The sequence below is a fragment of the Lethenteron reissneri genome, chromosome 23, assembly GCF_015708825.2.
Source record: "Lethenteron reissneri isolate LAM-NWPU_2019-01 chromosome 23, ASM1570882v1, whole genome shotgun sequence".
NCBI lineage: Eukaryota > Metazoa > Chordata > Hyperoartia > Petromyzontiformes > Petromyzontidae > Lethenteron > Lethenteron reissneri.
In genome coordinates, this window is record NC_083801.1 from 8,418,991 (window position 1) to 8,439,216 (window position 20,226).

The 20,226-nt window shown below is 41.9% G+C and overlaps 2 protein-coding genes across 3 annotated transcripts; one reads left to right on the forward strand and one right to left on the reverse strand.

The window, feature by feature from the left end:
• The first annotated feature begins 577 nt into the window (after positions 1 to 577).
• On the forward strand, positions 578 to 12,519 carry LRRC72 (leucine rich repeat containing 72). 2 transcript variants are annotated; one of them, XM_061557029.1, is made up of 9 exons: positions 578 to 610; positions 2,230 to 2,303; positions 2,884 to 2,953; positions 4,702 to 4,783; positions 5,052 to 5,165; positions 6,385 to 6,474; positions 6,895 to 7,038; positions 7,773 to 7,800; positions 8,542 to 12,519. In XM_061557029.1, the coding sequence occupies exons 1-9, from the start codon at positions 596 to 598 to the stop codon at positions 8,705 to 8,707; spliced, it is 783 nt and encodes a 260-aa protein (XP_061413013.1). In that variant the 5' UTR covers positions 578 to 595; the 3' UTR covers positions 8,708 to 12,519. The 2 variants fall into 2 exon arrangements, with proteins under 2 accessions (XP_061413013.1, XP_061413014.1); XM_061557030.1 differs by lacking the exon at positions 578 to 610 and adding an exon at positions 1,179 to 1,264.
• Positions 9,632 to 18,831, reverse strand: LOC133345914 (uncharacterized). Its single transcript, XM_061557028.1, has 5 exons — positions 18,744 to 18,831; positions 15,139 to 16,094; positions 13,241 to 13,319; positions 12,886 to 12,993; positions 9,632 to 10,790 (listed from the first exon to the last, which is right to left on the reverse strand). The coding sequence occupies exons 2-5, from the start codon at positions 15,536 to 15,538 to the stop codon at positions 9,632 to 9,634; spliced, it is 1,746 nt and encodes a 581-aa protein (XP_061413012.1). The 5' UTR covers positions 15,539 to 16,094; positions 18,744 to 18,831.
• Positions 18,832 to 20,226: the final 1,395 nt, after the last annotated feature.

A 20,226-nucleotide genomic window follows, 5' to 3' on the forward strand; every position in this document is an offset into this window, starting at 1 on the left:
CCCAAGCTCTGCGGTCCTCTGTATATGAAGGTGTTATAGGCAAATTCGTGTTTTTAATGTGGGAGGAAACCAGAGCACCCGGAGAAATCCACACGTGCGAAATCCACACCATCCTGCACAGGCGGAACAGGTGGAGTCCACTTTGTGGCTGTACCCCCAATCTCCTGGCAAGCCAGGGGGAATGGCACCTCCTCGAAGCCCACGGGAGGTTGAGTTTCACAACGTGCGCGTGTGTGCGATTACCCACCAACCTATAATCTTGCTGCTCTAAAAATTCACACGATGAGCCACTTCGTTGAGCTATCGTTAATGGCCAGGTCGCTTCTGAAAAAGAAACTAATATTCTTGGTTCTTTCGGTAAAGTTACGTAGAAGGGAAATATTTTATTATTTTTCTTTCGGTAAAGTCACATAGAAGGGAAATATTTTATTATTATGTTATTACTTCCCTTCTATTTGACTTTACCGAAAGAACCAATAATACGTTCAGCCCTAGTTATGTGTGTGGTTGTTTTGCGGCGTTCGACCCACCCCCCAATTCTCTCTGAGTCATCGCTGTCACTGTGGGCAACCGACCCCATCACAAACCAGCCAGCATGGCAGAGGACAAGGTGCGCCGCTTGGCTTCGCTTGGAACAGAGAGGCTTCCCTTGGTCGCCGATGAAGTCGATTTAAGCTCGAGCCTCGCGTTAACGTGGCCAAGGGGTTGAACGCACGAGACGAGACACAGCCACGACGCTTTATCTCGATGAGTATCCGCTTACACACGGAACCACTGGCGAATTGTCAAACGATGCCCAAGGGCATTACGGGGTGGGGGGAGCGGTGGCGCAGCGGTTAGCGCCTTGCGCTACGAACTTGTGGATCCGAGGTCGATACGCGCTCACGAGCCATAACTGGCGAATATTTGATTGAACCCGTCCTGGGCCTCCTCTAGGTCGATTCAGCCTGAACCCGTTATGGGCCTCCTCTAGGTCGACTCAGCCTGAAACGGGTACTTGGCGCGGTGCCTGAAAATGAGTACAGGGGAGGCAAAGGCGGCCGGGCGTGTTGCCATGATGGCCTTCATAGGTGCTCTCAACTTGCTCCAACAGTCTGTTAAGGCTATAGGGGAGGGGAGGGGGGGTTCTTTATCTTCATTATAAATACGTGCGAAGCCGGTCAGCCGAGTTCGACTCACGGCCACGACGCACATCAACAGCGAGTGGTATCAGAACGTGTCTTTGGTGTCATCTCGGTCGACTCAAGCCTTTTAAATGAGCGCGGTGCGTAAACACCGCTGCGGAGACGAAATTTCACCACGATGGTCAGTGCAGGGTGCTAAAGGAAGGGAGGTGGTTATGCAGGACCGTCTCAGATATCATTCGCAAGAGGTTAGCCGTGGCCGGGAATCGAACTTTGGTGGCCAGCGTCATAGTTCAGTGCGCTATCCGCTGCGCTACCGCTCTGTGTGCATATGGTATACGGATTTGTGTACATTACGTGTGCATGTTGCACTGCATCTTCAAGATATACGTGATATGGGTGGTGGCGTCAATTCAGACACGATTTAGGAAAAACTCAACACCGCCAATAGCTTGACTTAAAGCTTTCGTGACTGCAGGAATTCATATTCTTTGGGTCTTTCGGTAAAGTCATGTAGATGGTTGAAAGAAAATCACGTAGATGGTTCAAAGAAAATAACAAAAAAACTACGACGTTTCGATCACAACAATAGTCCATGTAGGTTTGTGGGGCAGTTTGTACGTGTTTAATTCCAATTGTAGGATACAAGATACTGTTGCATTGAGATACGACGTGCATATTTATTGTACGGCTAAACATATCAAATGTCGATGCAGTCTTAAAAAGTTTTTGTATATTCAGTACGAGCATTAACTATACGTACACCGCATGTTTTGAGTGAATAAAGTATGTCATGGGCTATGCAAGCCAAGCCTTAGCAGCGCAATTGGAGGCTTGGACGTGGCAGTTATCATGGAGACAAAGGTGATTCGTATCGAGTGTGCCATACAAGGCCGCGCAGAAGTACCTGATGATAACGCATTTAAAGTACATGTAATGCAATTGCAGTCTGAAATTCATGCAAAATTGTGACAGTGTCAGCCAATTATAAAGTGAGTTACGGTATTGTTTCGAACAATAATTGCTATGCTGCACAGTAGATATCACAAAATGACATTGTAAAATTACAGTAGAGTATGTAATTTTAACAATATTTCCTTTGTAGGAAATTGGTGATGAACTGAAGAGACAGGGGTTTAAAAAGGTGGCAGATGTGAATGAACTTTGTCTGTCGCACAAGTAAGTGAAAGCGTGAGACATTTCCCCTCTTAATGAGTGTGTGATTGACAGTTACTTTTGCAATAGGTCTGGAGCAAGCTCAATTTGTCAAAATGAGGGTTTTGAGCTGAGTAGCTAAGCGGTGCCAGTTCAGCTCAGTTGACACTCACCATGAAGCAATATTTAAACATGAATGAAATGGATATTAATTCTAGATTTGAAGTTTTCGTGACTGCAAACCAAAGAGAAATGGATATTACAAACAGTAACTCCACAGTAAGCAATGCTAACACTGTACACTATTTTATTGTGTGTTTAGAGTATTTGGCTGCTATACATTTACACATAAGCCACTTTGTTGAGCTGTAATTTCTTCTGAAAAAGAGCTATACCGTATACATCAGTGGGCTTTGCCTGGTAAAATATATATTGTTTATAGTATTGCAATGGTACATGCTAAATATGGTGATTGGGGTTGAGTTGGAAGAAGCATTGGTCTGCCCCATGGTTTATTAACTTACTGTTAGGTAATGTCTATATCATACTTTTGAGTTTTGAGCATGGAACAATGGAACTCATTTAATGTGTATTGTCTACGCAGAAGTTTGACGCATTTATCTGATCTATCAAGATTCCACAATTTAAACTATTTGTGGCTGAATGGAAATAAGGTAAGATATACTTACTTATTATCAGTTCAGTTTTCTAAAGCATTTCAAACTGATCTCATGTATTTCATAATTTTGATAATTTACCATCTTAATTGCCCTAAACATATATATGGCTATTCTTTGGGTCTTTCGGTAAAGTCACGTAGATAGGTTCAAGGAAAATAATAAAAAAATAACAAAAAACTACGACGTTTCGATCGCAACGCAAGCGTTCGTCATCAGGAGGAAAAAAGAGGGAAGCTGCTGAAGCAGACTGTTTTAAAGGTTTGAAATGGGTGTAGCCCAAGGATCATAAACGAAGTGGGCGGGGCTAATAATGTTAATGTTAGAAATTAGCATGTTAATGGGAGATCCGAGGACGACCTCCACGACAAGCGCACGGAGGTGGCTCTGTTAATGTCAGAGAAATTAGCATGTAATGTAAGATCGCAGAGCCGCAGCCACGTCGGCGCACGAGGTGGCTGAGAAATGTAACCTGTTCATGTAAAATCAGAGAGCCGCAAATAAATAACATCGGAAGGTAGGATGGAAACATCACAGCCAGTTATGACTTAAACTGGTTAATGACGTCCTTCCAATGATTGTTCAGTTTGTACCCATCTTCTCGGTTGAAATTGTGTCGGTGTCTATAAATATGGATGGCTTCATAAACGAATCTTTGTTGATAGCCAGTGGGCTTGCAAAGTACTTTCGTCTTGGAGAAATTTTCGTGTGAGGCCATCGCATTAAAACAATGATCAGCCATGGCCGAGGTGTTGGTCCTACAGTGTTTCAGATCTGCCTTATGTTCACGAACACGGTCTGAGACATGTCGCTTAGTTTCCCCAATGTAACTACTGCCACAGACACAGCTTAGTTTGTAGACGCTGGGGTATTGCATGTCAGGGATCACATCCTTCACAGATGGGATCAGATCACGAATTTTATGTACTGTGTTAAATCGCACCTGGATCTTGTGTTTGCTCATGATTTTGGAAATCCATACAATCTGGGTGGTATAGTAGCAGTGGGTTTTAAGGAAAACCGCTTGGTTGGTTCGATTAAAGATGTCGAATCAGTGATGATATTGTTGGTTTTCGTAACGAGGCGGTTGGTGGGATCTCTTTTAATGTTGGTATAGCTACCATCATTAAGTAAGTCCTGAATTTTGTTATGGTACACGGGCTACCCAGTCCACTGCTCTGAATGACCTCTCCACTCCCTCTAAAGACCCATATTTTGTGAGCTTCCTATGTCCTCCAGTTCACCTCCGATTAGCACGGTTCGCTACGTATGGTACGAAAGAAGTTGACCATAGATACATATACATTTGTAGCATTTATATTTCCTAACTTCGTGCATGGCGCACTGAGATCCCTGGATGAATTGCGCCTTAAAAATGCTAATTATTATTCACACCTACCCTCCGTGTACCAACGTGACTGGTAACAGGCTCGATTAGACAATGGAAGATACCCAGCTTAGATATTCATTACATTAACTGTACAGCATCTTGAGATGCGGGAGCATGTAGGCACTGTTTTATTTCAAATGTGTAACAAGAGATCGAGAGCTCAAGGTTAGTGGTGACTCCAGTGTTGAGTCCATTCTTTTCGAGTCGATCAGAGTTTAGGGAAACACACTTGAGCTGATCTCTTTACTGAAAGTGGATAGTTTTCTGTAAGTTTTTGCAATGTTTAGTAATGAAAAATGACAATAACTGTCCGTTTGTCTACAAATTCATTAATAAACACGTGTTTATTTCACAGCTGAAAACTGCCAACTTCTTGAAAACGAATTACAGACTTACTGAACTCTATTTGAATAATAACAAGCTGAAAGATATAACAGGTAATACATTTCAAAGTTGCAAGTACAATCGTGTACAGTACATTCAGTACGCAATCCATTTTCATCATTGCAATAACAATTGATCATTGATATCTATCAATTATGCTAAATTGTATAATTTCAGCTGCAATGACACAAGGCATTTACTTAACAACAGATACAGCATTGTGATTTGTTGCCAACAACATTACCAAGCAACAGTGGTGATACAAGATCTGACTCAATGACACTCTAACCACCACGTCTTTATTGTGTTTCCTGGGAGCAGGATGTTTGTTCCACCTTTCTTGCTTGCAAACTCTGTTCCTGAACAACAACCAGCTGACAAGCCTGGAGAACTCGCTGATGGAATTCCGCAGAATGACCTGCCTTTTGACACTTAGTAAGTATCATGCAACAAAGCAATATTCTGGCAGAAGTGTTATCAATGACAATACTGTAATTCAGGGCTATGGTCATTTTCATCTTTGAAGGAGCATTGCTACTGGGGATAAAATAGAATACTGGGAATATACAAGTGACGTGCAGTGAGGTCAATGGCTGGGGAGGCACTGGCTAGTGTCAGAGCCAGATTCACACACTGAGGGGACGTGTCCACACTGAGGGGGGCGTGTTAGACATGTCCCCCTCAGTGAGGCAGATGTGATAGCTGCCTCCCCTGGTGCTTTTTCATTGCAGTTTCATGACGAGACCAGTGAGCCTAAATATCTTTATACACGTACGTGAAATAAGTTACCTGGAGTATGGAAGGCGAGGACATGAAATGAAGGGGTCTACAAACATTACATTGGTGACACACAGAGAGATAGTAACAGGCACGTGCTTATTGCCCGCGCTCCATCCAGTTACTGAGGGGTTGCGCAATCAGAGGGGAGGCTGAGCTCGTCGTTGCCTCACCTCTCGTCTCTTCCTGTATTTGCAGCAGAGCTCCGCAAATTTGATTTTGACCATAAACATGATTGGAATCGTACAGAAATGACATTTATAACACAAATCAGTGGAAAAATCTTAATATTTATTTTATTTTATTATCCTTTTTTTTACTTTTCGTAACAGCTATTTTCATTGGAGTATGATAGGTGTGAGGCTTTGCCTCCCTTGACCGCACGTCCCTGGAATATACCATGTGCATTTAATAAATAGCAATTTAAGCTGAAATATATATTATCTAAGTATTACAACTCTTGATAATTGTTTTTTACCTTTTTATCTGGCAACAAAGCAGACACCTTTTTTACAAGGAGTCATGTTTGCATTGACCACAATACCTGCGGTCGGAGCAAACAAAAAACACAACTCTGATAATGTCCTTGAAATTGATTGGTCCACACCCGAGACAGCTTTTCTTAGAGCCTTGTCTCACATGGTGTTGGACCAGATGACGCCAAAAGGCGCCCTTGACTCCTTGTAAAAAAAGGTGTCAGTTTTGTTGCCAGATAAAAAGGTTAAAAAAAACAATTATCATATTTTTCTAATGGCAAAGGAAGTTCCATTGGTGTATTACAACTCTTCTCCAGCCGTTTCTACAAGCAGCAGTACTATGCTTACTAACTCGTACTTTCTTGCTAGTAAACGCTGTCAATTAACTTTGACTCCTATAGATCTGTTTCACAATCCACTTTCCCAAGAGCTGACCTATCGGACAACCGTAATTCACCACGTACAATCCATTCAGCTCCTGGACAGATGCGGTAAGACGGGTGTACAATTTTATTATTTACATTTGTACTGCATACTGAGTTTGACAAACTGGAGTGCGAGGATTAAATAATGGTCTTTAAAATAACAAATTGTTCTCTTGTTCTAGATTTGAAGCTTTCGTGACTGCAAGGATTCATACTCTTAGTTTTTTCGGTAAAGTCACGTAGGCAAAAAATTAAAATTAAAATTAAGTATCAAGTCAGATTTGCTGTATCACTTGATACAGCAAATCTAACTGTGACGGTCCCACCTGATGACGGAGACTTGTGTTGCCTCCGAAACGTCGTGATTTTTATAATTTTATTTCTATTATTACTTTTATTATTATTTTTTTACCTACGTGACTTTACCGAAAAAACTAAGAGTATGTTCTCTTGTTTTATATGAACGCATGGTGCTGCATCTCCCAGAGGTCAAAGAGGAAGAGAGAGCTGAGGCTAGCAGGCACTTCGAGGGAGAGAGAGAACGAGTGAGACTGTCGGTGGCTTTCGGCCGACGGGCAGAGTTGCCCCCCACTCCGTGCTGGCCGGCCAAGGCAGCCTCGACCGCACCAAGTGAGAATATGCGAGGGTTGCTTATCATTAGAGTTAAATGGCCACCATCTTGTTCCGGCATCCTTGTAGTTTTAGCAAAAGATGTTCACTCCCTCCCCTGGCAAACAGGAGCGTGTGGGTTCAATCCCAACCCTAATAATGCGTGTATATTTGGAGTTTGCATGTTCTCTCTCTCCGTGGTCGTGTGGACTTTTCTCCAAGTCCTCCGGTTTTTCCCTCGACATTTTGAAACCTGCATTTAAAGTAATTTAGCTGGAATATATTTCCACGTGATAAGTCACTTATTTGAGCTATCATTTGTGGCTAGGTTGCTTCTGAAAGAGCTATATAGCTCAGTGGGCCTTCCCTGTCAAAATAAAAGTTTAGTTGTACAGTTTAATAAAGTTAATTTCCTGGTCCACTTTGTGGACGTCCTGTTGTACACTATCTCAGGATGCAGTTGTTTTTGGATACATTACAATGCACGTTGTATAATAATTTGGTTTCGCAGCTGGTTGGGTATTAAGTGACATATTACGATTTCTTTGTCATTAACTCAATGTTAATTGTACCTGCACAACTATGAACATATGGATCTCCATATCATGGCAATAAAAAGCACAAGGAAAGCCAATACATATATTCTTTAGTTAAGGATCATATGAAGTATATTGCGAGTTATGAAAGTTATTAAATTGTATGCTAGATTTGTGTACATCTTAAAAATATTCTAATTCAACTTTTTGTTGTTGTAGGTTATGAGGTTGCTAACCACTATAAAAGGCAAGTAAAATAATATCAAGTGCTGTACGCATTTTCGCGCATTTTCACTTTTCAAGCACTCAGCCTCGATGTTTTTATACCATGTTCTACTTGTCAATCGCTTTGCTTGTTTTCAAGTGATACTGCAATTAAATGTAGTCGTAAACTTGTCCCAAAGTATGCTGCAAGTAGATGTGCTTTACCAAAAAGGTGTTGCATTGTAAAAGCAGGACATGACCTCTGAGTACTGTATATATGTACAGCATTAAAGTAATGCTGCACAAAAAAACTGTACGATATTCAAGGAAGAGTTTGTGCCTTCTTCCACATCTCTCGGCCCTGTACAGTAGATAACGAAATCAGAAGTCGAATCCCTCAAAATAAAAAATGTGCGATGCCCCAAAATTTCCAGCAATTCCCGTAATACACAGGGTGCAAAAATCCTAAAATCCACAAGTTTAGATTGTTGGTTTTTGTTGGAGGGCTGCTAGAATAATAAAACACCCAAGTTTGCCAAAAATGTGTGGATTGTAGCAACTCCCCCTAATTTTGTGAGATTCCACGATGAGATTTATTTTTAAGCACTCCAAGATGAAGACACTGCAATGCAGACAACGGGGCACAGACAAATACCTTTATCTATCTACTGCTCGATAAAGGCCTCCACAACCCAGCAATGCAAGTCGCGTTCCTTGGCTTTTTGGTTAAAGCACGATTGCATAACACAGCATGAAAATGTTAATTACCGAATGTTTTAAACAGATCTCCACGTGAACATCCAGAGGAAGCTGTTGTGGAGCGAGTCACCCAACGCTCATTGATGGAGCTCTCCCTGTTTGACTGGATTAATGTGCCCACAACTGAACAAAAGCGCCGTGATGAAAAGAAAGACCAGCCTCCACGCCTCATCGCAATACACTTTCGCTAAACACAATCAGCGTCCGCAGTGAACACATTAGCTGTACAGCACTTGCCACCTTCAAATATGTTCATCTGTAGCTATGGAGGTGAGTTCAAGTCACAAATTGAGGTGGGCTGCAGAATTGATTAGAATTGAATTTCAAGGACCATGTTTTAGAGATTAAAACACCTCAATGTTTCTGAATGAACTGTCATGGGGTATCGACACTGATTGCTGACAATTTCGAAAAGGCATTACATGTATTTAATTATTAAAACAAGAGTAACTTTATTTCACGTATTTTAAGTCAGTATATACATGGTGGCACACAAAACAACATGTACAATAGTTTAATTAGATGTGAACAAAATTTCAAGCACATATAAAAAAAAACTGCTTTTTGTGCTTAGTTCGTGGTCCTTCCCCTAGCAGTTGGCTCCGTATGTTGTTGGACTGCTTTGAAACCGTACATAGCCAACCGTTCTATTCGGAGGTGCGGGGAAGGACAACAAACTAAACATTAAAAAAAGTTCTAAAGAAATGCGTCTTCACTTACGGTGCGAAAGTTGAACATGAATACAAAACAAAGCAAAACGTATGCAATGCACGTGGGAACATATCAAATAATCACTGTCGTTTTGATGAAATCCCAATATAATATAGATCTCAAAGCTTTTTGTTTAAAGGCTAAATGAATTGCAACTACATCACAGCGTATTTAACATCTATTTCAAACAACACATTGATCAAAGCCAATGTAAACAAATATTGTCACTTTCTCTACAATGTCAAATTTATCATAAAATATTTTTTTATAACAACTACTCTTCCTGAATAAAATGTTTGAATGAGACAGGAGTCTAGTCAAATGTTAGAACGTCAGGAACATTTAAAAAAAGATTTCCACTAAAATTATCCAAATAAATTGCACAACACTGAAGAATACAAGTATCAGTTTTCATTTACAAAAGACCACATTGTACTTCTTCTGGAATCAATGGCCCTAAAAAATAAAGAACGAAATGGTCCTGCAACAATTGGCTGCTGGGAGAGGGAAAATGCTTCATCCTCATCCTGGAAATGAGACGTACTGTTAACTTTCACTTGCCTAGACGCAGAGATTGCATCTGCTTCATCATCCCCATTTTCTTGGGTATCCATTTTGGACCCATTGTTTTGTAAAATAGGGCTGTCATCTTCATTGGCAAGAATATAGTCGACAGGCACACTCTGCTTCAGGGGTGACATATTCTTTGGTAAACCATACAAGCTTTTGATACTCTGTATAGAAATGCTGCTTGACTGCGGCTGTGCATCTAGTTCTGTGTGGGAACGTAGCTTGTACCGTTTTGCAGACTGTGTGTTATCGGGTGTCTGGAAATCAATTGCTCCTCTGATTGAATTATCTGGATTGAGGTGTTTACCATGGAAACTTTGATCACCACTAAGCCCACTGTCATTTGGTCTTTTTCTTAGTCGCGAACTGTTATTCGAAGTTTCATTTTGAATTACTGTGTCAGCTATTTCAGAATCTTTTGGTAACTCATCAAGTGTTTGCTTTACATCACAATCCAAAGTTGTACCTGTTGACGTCTTCAACACATCAAGATTTGGAGGCGAGACATTTTTCATTTTCCTAGAAAGCAAATTTTTTCTCGATAAAAGAGCATTATTGTTCAACTGCTCTGCATGTGTGCTACATTTTGAAGGATCCAATGCTGACGACCTGATATCTAAGGCTACCTTGAGTATCTGCTGCCCCTCCAACTCTGATACATGCTGTCGTTGACAACTGTGCTCAGGCTGTATATTTGTGTCATTCTCAACTGAACATGGATCATTATCCGAGATGTTTAACAGAACATCTTCCTTCAAAGGTGCATTGGCAGTTGCCATTGACTCTCCAACAGCAATTGCAATGCCACTGACAGAAGTGTTCTGCTTGGATTTTTCTGCGCACTTTTTTTCTTCATCTGTTGTATCTTGTGACACTTCTTGGGCGAGTGTGCTCCGTTTTGGTGAATCTTCATGCTGCTGTTGACCGTGGATTTTGATTGAGATATTCTCATTCAAAAACCTCTGCACAGTCTTTTCTCCCAATTTCAGATTTCTGTGAACAGGAATTGAAACAAAATTTACTTCAATTAATTGACAACTGAACATATTCAATAATCTCTAGATGACTGAGTGGTAAGAGGGAGCGGCTCGCAATAAGATGGTTGCAAGTTCAAATCCTGATTTGGGGGTCGACTCAGCTTTATCCCTCCAGGGTGAATAAAATCAGTAGCCCTTTATGGCAGCCATAAGAATATGGAATTTCCACCACTGGCTCAGGGCTGTAAATAGATGAGCACCTGCTCCATGCTCATTAGAGCAGGAAATCAGACCTTTTTTGTATAAAAAAAATTGAAGGTTCAAACAGTTTGTGCAGCCCATCATTAAAAATGCACGTATTAAATATTTTGCTGTTAAGAAAATTAACATAAACAGTACCATTTAGTTACAAAATCTCATTACCAACGTTAGGTTGCTTTTCAAATAAAACTAAAGTTTAGCATAAATATCAATCAGTACCATTTGATAAAATGAAGATGAAACCCCCCAAAAAACAGCTCTTGCGTCCCATACTATCTGGCACGTGTCAAACATTGCAGAAAAAAAAGTTGACCGTAGTTTAAAAGTTTATTTTTGCTTGTGAACGAAGTTTAAAACGTGTGTCATGTGGAAAAAGCACCCTCGGTACATATATAGAACGACTTGGTTTTTTTCGGATGGAACCATCTTTAACGTTAACAGCACCTGATTACGTGTCATATAACTGCGATTTAGTTGTCATATTTTTACATTCACAGACGGCATCACAGAATCTTACAAAGGGTTATCTACAAATTATACACAAAATAGTAAATTCAGATTTATGAAGTGAATTTGTCTGCTCTGAAGTCAGATTTAACTTCATGCCATATATCACAAACAGGTGTTGTTACATCTGCAGATGATTTGAAGGTAACCACAGAAAATTGTACAATTGCAGAAAACACTTTGATATTGACAATACAGTTAGTATCCTCATATCTGTGATGGTTTGGGAGGACCCCCATCATGGGTTAACACATTCTTATAAAATAGCAATTTTCTTCCTGTCTGTAGAAAAAAAACTGTATCGTCTGAAATTATCTGTTAAAATCACAGATAAAGGGGATAGGATGCAGCAACTTACAAATGCAGTTGCATACGCAGTAACTTGGAAAACGTTGTGAAGATGACATCCTCAACGTTTTTAAATACCCAAAATCATAATAATCTTCATCAACATTACCATAACCACTTTCATCCATTGTCTTTCACCACCATCTCAGACCGGTGGCAATTGGCACTCCTAATTGTAATCCTTATCCAGGCTGTAACTGACCACAGCGACATAATATAAAGTAGTATTGTATTTGAATCATGTGTGGTCACTAACCTCTCTGGGTGCCCTTCTAACACTTGTCCCAGTAAACTGTCATAGCAGCAGTGACGTGAAAGCAGTGGAAATGATAAACCACCAGTAACTTACAACAAGTATTAATGCCAGCAACGACATTAGATGGTGGCTATGGTAGTGACAATGTCTAACAAAGTGTTCTTCACTCAATTTCAGAGGTGGGGGGGGCACTTTTGCCGATAAGACATCAGTGTGAGGGCTGCCAGACATTTGAAACTATTGGGTTTGACGGCACGAGGGGGTGTTTTTAAATGTGTGTATTGTTGGAGGCCGCACATCAGGGACCCCACTGAAGGCCACCAGGGGGCGTCAGTGGCCCGTGGGCCTGGCAATAAAGAACTTTGGTCTCTCGTCTTCACATCTTTGTCCTTAATTATCCAGTTGCCATCATTTATATTATCCACAAATAACTATAAAAAGGAATGTTAGCTGCTGTTTGATGCTTTCATTATCTATGGAAACGGTTAATGGGGGGAATCTTGCAGTTGTCAAAGGTTCTTGTTGGTAAAAATTCAAATGAAAACTCATTGGTAAGCAATAGGAAAGATCGTGGTTCAGCCCCACTAATAGGAAATGCAGATAGGGTTGTGCACAAGACAATGTTTACTCTATTTAGAAAATCGACCGTTTTAAAACATAACCAAGTTAAATCAAATATTACATGTGATGGCAAAATTACTTTGTTCAATGGACTTTACCTAAAATTAACAATGCATACCTCTTCAGGAAGACAGCACGACTAATGAAGTGTATCCTTTTGTGCCTTGCCTTCAGCTGGATGGACATGGATGTATCCCGCAGTCTCTTTGACACCTCATCCACACTTCTATTGTGAATACAAGTTACAAAGCAATAATGCAAAGGAGATAAATATTAATATGGCATGCAGAACATTTTAAATAAATGTTAATACGAGTGCATGCACAATTTGCATTTAAATCGTTAAATAAAACAAACTTACTGCAGTATTTCAATTGTGTGACATAGATAATTAACAAAAATGCGGTTTAATTAAAATAACAGGAGACATTAGTTTAAATCAAAACTTAAATGACATTGTTTTTTAGACTTACCTTCCAGAATATTTCTGTCCAGAATAAGGAAGTTTGGGTTTAATCAACACCCACTGATCACAAGATAAATCACTGGGATCTGCAAGGTCAAAGGTTCATAAAGAGTCACAAGACACTGAGCTGAAGCTGAAATTCACATTTAGGACACTCCAAATTGTTCTTGAAATTGAAATGATAAAGAGATAGCCCACAAATTAAATCCCTTATGTTAAACATTTGAACATTTTGTTGCATTTGCTTTGATATTACTTAAGGGTGCACCAAATAAAAAAGATCCGATTGAATACTGAACATCTTAATTTGGTGTCAACATGGTTCTTAAGTCAAATACGAATAGTAAACTTTTAAAAGGCAGACTCAAGACACAAATTTTCATTAATGTCAAACAATTCCATGCATTACACCAAATAAAACTAAACATTGATTATTGAAGGGTGAGATGCACAGGTATATTCCTTTTTCAAAAAAATCCACAACTAAATTAACATTAAATCTTGACTTAAAGCTTTCATGACGACAGGAATTTATATTCTTTGGGTCTTTCAGTAAAGTCACATAGACAGGTTCAAAGAAAATAACAAAAATATGGTATTATTTATGTTGTTTTGTATGTAATAAATCTATAAAAGGTTAAACAATTTACTGAAACCACCAAAAATCACGAGCCAATTCTGGAAAGCACAACCCAATGGTCACAGTACAGGTATCCCTAGATTTACAAACGTTCATTCAACGAATTGTGGACGAAATAGAATTTCCATGAAAACGAAATTTCGTACCCAGGAGGGTGTATATACCTACTATAATCACCAAGGAATGTCCTTAACGCTCGTGACGTCACTTCACATCGACCATCCCCCCTCATTAATATTCATGAGTAGGTGACGTCCTCCAAATGGACCCCCCCCCCCCCACCATTAATAATAATTAGCAGGTGACGTCATTCCACATGGGGGGGCCGGGGCGCCTCCTCCCCTCTCCTCGGCATCAACTCACAACCCTCACTACAAAGGCAGAACCCTCACGTCACGCGATCTCCGTAACGCTGTTGACACATCAAAGTAAAAAGGACGTCATGATGAACAAGAGATTATAACCTTAAAATTAATTAGGTCTGTGTCACCGCGCCCTTACAAGTTGCACACGAATTGATGCTTTTCGCTTGCAAGTTTCAGATTTACTGCAATACACCCGTCCTTGGACGGGCAAAAGGCTAGTTATCCATAAGCGACAGCGTTACGGTATCCCTTCACCATTGCAGTTATTCCAACATGCAGATCTTTTGCGAGTTCCCCGTTTTAAATTATTATTCAATCCTTTAAATATTTGTTCTATATTATATTTTGTATTGTGAAAAGTCATATCCGTATATTTTTAATTGAGTAGAGCTGTGAAAACTGTCCGAAACGCATCTCTAAATTTAAAGTCTTAAATTAATGGGAAAAGCCATTTCGATGTATGAAAATCTCGTTTTACGCATGTTTTTGTTTCACGCATCCTTTCTGTAAATCGAAGGATACCTGTAGTGACATCACACCAAGCAGTGAAATTGCTCGGTCAAACTGTCCGGTCAAATGTACCATCCTGGTAGAGTATATTATATTTCTGAGCATCATGGAGACAATTCTGCATTGCTTTGCATACTGCAATTTTCTTTTTGAGGTCATCCCCCACCCCCAAAAAAAATCCCTATTAGTGTGGTATGTGGTTTATCGCCGACGTGATTTAGAGGACACGCTCTACCGGAAATCAATTAAAACAAAAGTGGACATCTGGTACACCCCTAATTTAATGTCAACTTTTATGGCACAACTCCAGTTGGAAGTGTTCATGATTGTACGCACGACAAATTAACATTATTTTGCTTCAGATGATGCAATCTGTATGAGAGACCATACCATAACTGCTTGCTGTTGAACCATCACTGCTTGGACGAGATGCAATTTTATCTTGATTTGTTTTCAAAGGGGATCCATGCTGTTTTTTTAAATGTTCTTGTTTGGTCACCTTTTTCAATATTCTAATCTTTTTTTCTTTAGGAGATTCAAAATCTTCATCTGAACTAAACTTCTCAATGTAGTCTACAGTTTTCAAACATCTCTTCGATCTCAGAGAAAAGCTAAACAGTCTATCAATTGCATTTTTCACAGTAGATCTCCTTAAATTAGTTTGTTTTCCAGTGGATTGCTTTCCAGATTTTATTTCAAACTCCCGTGACACAGACCTTTGAGTAAACTTCCTACGGGGTGATGCATCGATCTTGCTATTAAGCCTCTTTGCCGATATTTTTGCATGCATTTCTGTATACAAATCGATATTATGCTTTGTTATATGCCTAGCAATGGCAGATACTCCGGTAAATATGGTGTATTTAAAAAATATGCAGCTCCCAAATTAAATGTTTAAATTAGAAACTGCAAAACTATCTCTGCAGCCTTTGATCCTTTTTGTAGAATATATGTGCACTCGTATTAACTTTTTCACCAGCCAATTATTTTCTGAAAAAACTTAGCACATTAACAAGTTCTTGTACGAGTAAAACATTGGGTTTCCTCAAATAAAAAGTATCTTGAACATGTCAAAATCTTATGAATGGACATGTACAATCTTCCAAAAAAAGGTTTCCCGTTTTCGTAAATTACTTCAAATCAATCTTCTCGGCATCAACGCCCAGCCTTGTGCTTGTCTAGTAGAAGTCTCTTATGTTTGCACTTAATACGCTGCTTTTTTGCTGGATTACAGTTTTGTTAAAATGCACCCATTGTCTCTCGACGCGTTGACGAAAAGCGGTCTGTTCGTGCAGCTCTTGCAATCTGCTTCAGATGCCAACTCCTCTTTGCAACTGTCGAAGGATCTGGAAAGTAAAAAGGCCATAATGTATTAGAATTGTGAACAATTTAAGAATAGTGACAAATGTTGGTCCCACACGTTGTTTGTATCCTCTCATACAATGGTATCAGAGTGCGAGCTGCACTGCACGTAAAGTCCCTTGTCTACGTTTAATAGCGTCACTTTATCACGAAAGCACACGATGCAAATGCATTGTATCTACAGATACAATGGGAGGCTGATCGATGCCCGGGTACGGTCAAGGGATGGCTCCCTATTGCTCAACCATGTTATGTATGCCGATGATCTGGTAATTGCTGCTCACTCGGAGGAGGAGTTGGAGGCGCTGCTGTAGAACCTGGAGCTTGCCACGGAGGGGTGGGGCCTTACCACCAGCCCCACCAAAACTAAGCACCTGCCTGGGTATTTTGTACCATCGAACACTCCACAACTCACAATTAGTGATAGGGCAGTTCTGGAGAGAGTAGAGAGTTTCCCATACCTGGGCAGTGTGCTCATGACCGGTTCCGGTTTAACAGTGGAGGTCTCACTCCGAATCAGTCGAGCGGCATTATATTTTCATCGGTTGCATAACGCTGTGTGGAAGCTACCTGGTCTGTCGCTCCGCACGAAGCTTCAGGTCTTCTCGGCCACGGTCATTCCCTTCCTTCTCTATACTTGTGAAACGTAGACCCCCCTAAGGGGCCGTCCATAAATGATGTCACGCACCTTGGGGGGGGGGGGTCTGACTTTTTGTGACGCCGTGTGACGAAGGGGGGGGTCAAAAATCGTCCAAAATCGCGTGACATCATTGATAGACGGCCCCTAATGGAACATCTTCGCCAGTTGGAAACATTTAGGCTGGCCTGCCTACGATCCATCCTGGGTTTAACCAGGCTGGATTGTGTGAGGAGCTCACAAATCCTTGAAAGATGTGGACAAAGTCCCATCGGTGAGCTCCTCCGGCAGGCAAGGCTGCACTGACTGAGTCATGTAGCTCGCATGCCCCGCCACCGCATGCCCAGCCACCGCATGCCCAGCCACCGCATGCCCAGCCACCGCATGCCCAGCCACCGCATGCCCAGCCACCGCATGCCCAGCCACCGCATGCCCAGCCACCGCATGCCCAGCCACCGCATGCCCAGCCACCGCATGCCCAGCCACCGCATGCCCAGCCACCGCATGCCCAGCCACCGCATGCCCAGCCACCGCATGCCCAGCCACCGCATGCCCAGCCACCGCATGCCCAGCCACCGCATGCCCAGCCACCGCATGCCCAGCCACCGCATGCCCAGCCACCGCATGCCCAGCCACCGCATGCCCAGCCACCGCATGCCCAGCCACCGCATGCCCAGCCACCGCATGCCCAGCCACCGCATGCCCAGCCACCGCATGCCCCGCCACCGCATGCCCCGCCACCGCATGCCCCGCCACCGCATGCCCCGCCACCGCATGCCCCGCCACCGCATGCCCCGCCACCGCATGCCCCGCCACCGCATGCCCCGCCACCGCATGCCCCGCCACCGCATGCCCCGCCACCGCATGCCCCGCCACCGCATGCCCCGCCACCGCATGCCCCGCCACCGCATGCCCAGCCACCGCATGCCCAGCCACCGCATGCCCAGCCACCGCATGCCCAGCCACCGCATGCCCAGCCACCGCATGCCCAGCCACCGCATGCCCAGCCACCGCATGCCCAGCCACCGCATGCCCAGCCACCGCATGCCCAGCCACCGCATGCCCAGCCACCGCATGCCCAGCCACCGCATGCCTAAACAGCTTTTGTTCGGCCGGATCGAGGGGGCTAAACAGGCGCAACACGGGCTAGAGAAGAGATGGAGTGATGTGGTACAGGAGGACGTGGAGCTGAGTGGACTTGCCGATGACTGGTACCAGCGGTGTCAAGATCGGCCTCTGTGGAGGAGGCTCGTGAAGGACGCTGCTACTGGGCAGTTGGAGGCAGTCGCCCTCCAACAACAACGGAGGGCGGAGAAGCGACGCTCACAACAACGAGCGGAGTGCCGGGTGGCTAAAGCACAGCAAGTTGGCACAGTAGGGGGCACAGGTGGTGCATCAGCCAGTCGTCTCAGTCAGTCGACCTGTGGCATCTGTGTCTGCCCCGTGACCTCCTGCCAGCGGGCGTTCGACACTTCACGTGGCCTCAAGGTGCACCTAGCCTGGCACAAGCGTCGTGGTGACGTCACCGCCACTTAGTGGCGAATGGCGGCTGTTGTTGTTGTTGTGTGTTGACAGTTTCATTGCACGTGTTCACGTAAGCTATTACTGTATAAACATGGCCTAATCGACAATGTCCGAGCAAAGTTTAACGTTCATTTGCTTCTTTGGGTAAAGTGACGTAGGTAGATAAATAGATCACGACGTTTCGATCGCAACACAAGCAATCGTCTTCAGGTGAAAAAGACGATTGCTTTTATTGCGATCGAAACGTGGTGATCTATTAGTTTATCTACCTACGTGACTTTACCGAAAGAACCAAAGAGTATCGATTGGTGCAGTCACGAAAGCTTCAAACGAAAACTGCCAATTAGGCGATAACGCGCCGACCTTACACAGAGACACTAGCACAGTGTTCCTCGAGCAACACGAGGACGATACAGATGAGCACACGCGCTCGTTACTAATATTTTGCCACAGTTAAACGAACGTACTGTACCTTGTTTAAGTTGCGAAGTTGCGATGTTGAGTCTCTGAGCCCTCGCGGCTCCAGCTCTCTGTTCAAACTGGCGGGGGAGACGCCCGCTACGGATCGCGCGCAGGCGCGGGTGGTGGTGGGGGAGGGGTCAAACAAAACGCGATTTTTAAATAGAAAATTCGAGATTTGAAGCTTTCTTGACTGCAAGGATTCATACTCTTGGGTTTTTTCGGTAAGGTCACATAGGTAAAAAATAAAAATAGAAATAATAATAGAAATAAATTGAATATTAACGCGATATTTATATACTCTTGGGTGTTTTCGGTAAAGTCACATAGGTAAAAAATAAAAATAGAAATAATAATAGAAATAAATTGAATATTAACGCGATATTTATATACTCTTGGGTTTTTTCGGTAAGGTCACATAGGTAAAAAATAATAGAAATAATAATAGAAATAAATTGAATATTAACGCGATATTTATATACTCTTGGGTTTTTTCGGTAAGGTCACATAGGTAAAAAATAATAGAAATAATAATAGAAATAAATTGAATATTAACGCGATATTTATAGTGGTTCTTTCGGTAAAGTCACGTAGAAGGGAAATAATAAAATAATTAAAATACAACAATTACATTCTCACGGCGTTTATTTTATTTTATTATTTCTCTTCTACGTGACATTACCGAAAGAACCAAGAATAAAAGCATATCATGTTCATAATTTGCAAGAGCTTCATTACTCTTAGCGTAGAATTTTTTTATTTTTTTATTATTTACCTTCGACGTGACTTTACCGAAAGAACCAAGAATATGAATCCCTGCAGTCACGAAAGCTTTAAATCGAAATATAATAACGCGATATTACTATAACGCGGTGCTCCTCGGGAACGCAATTACCGCATTCTAGGAGAACAGATCCAAAGCAACAACTGCACTTTCACATTCTCGACTAAACTAAGGGGACGTCCATAAATGACGTCACGCACATGGGGGGGGGGTGATAAATGTGACGTCACATCAAAATGAGCAACTTTAAATAAATATAGACAACAAGTTCTACTCATATTATTCGTTCTTTCGGTAAAGTCACGTAGAAGGGAAATATTAAAATAATAAAAATAAAACTATCAAATTATCACGACTTAATTAAATATACTTTTTAATAAATGTTTTCTCCTACAACATCAGAGTGCAGCGGCACATTATATACGCACTACAATGACAATAGTTTCAAGAGATTTGAAGCATGTTTTATTTGGGGGGGGGGGCAGAGCTTTGTGACGTCATATTTGAGGGGGGGGGTCTGACTTTTTGTGACGCCGTGTGATGAGTGGGGGGGGTCAAAAATTGTAAAAAATTGCCTGACGTCATTTATGGACGGCCCCTTACTCTAAAACACTGCGCAGTTCCAAAATACAAAAAAACTGTGACAATTGTTTTTGCTATGATTTCTATTTGATTAATTTTCTGGACTGTTTTGATTTTGGTGACCCATGTC

Bases quoted from the DNA above. Each gene is read 5' to 3' on its own strand.
- LRRC72 (XM_061557029.1), top strand. The intron at 4,784-5,051 runs GTAATACATTTC...TCCTGGGAGCAG, and splicing joins CAAGCTGAAAGATATAACAG to GATGTTTGTTCCACCTTTCT. The intron at 7,039-7,772 runs GTGAGAATATGC...TTGTTGTTGTAG, and splicing joins GGCAGCCTCGACCGCACCAA to GTTATGAGGTTGCTAACCAC.
- LOC133345914 (XM_061557028.1), bottom strand. From the start codon at position 15,538: ATGCATGCAAAAATATCGGCAAAGAGGCTTAATAGCAAGATCGATGCA. The intron at 13,320-15,138 runs GTATGGTCTCTC...TTGACCTTGCAG, and splicing joins TTCAACAGCAAGCAGTTATG to ATCCCAGTGATTTATCTTGT. The intron at 10,791-12,885 runs GTATGCATTGTT...TCCTGTTCACAG, and splicing joins CGTGCTGTCTTCCTGAAGAG to AAATCTGAAATTGGGAGAAA.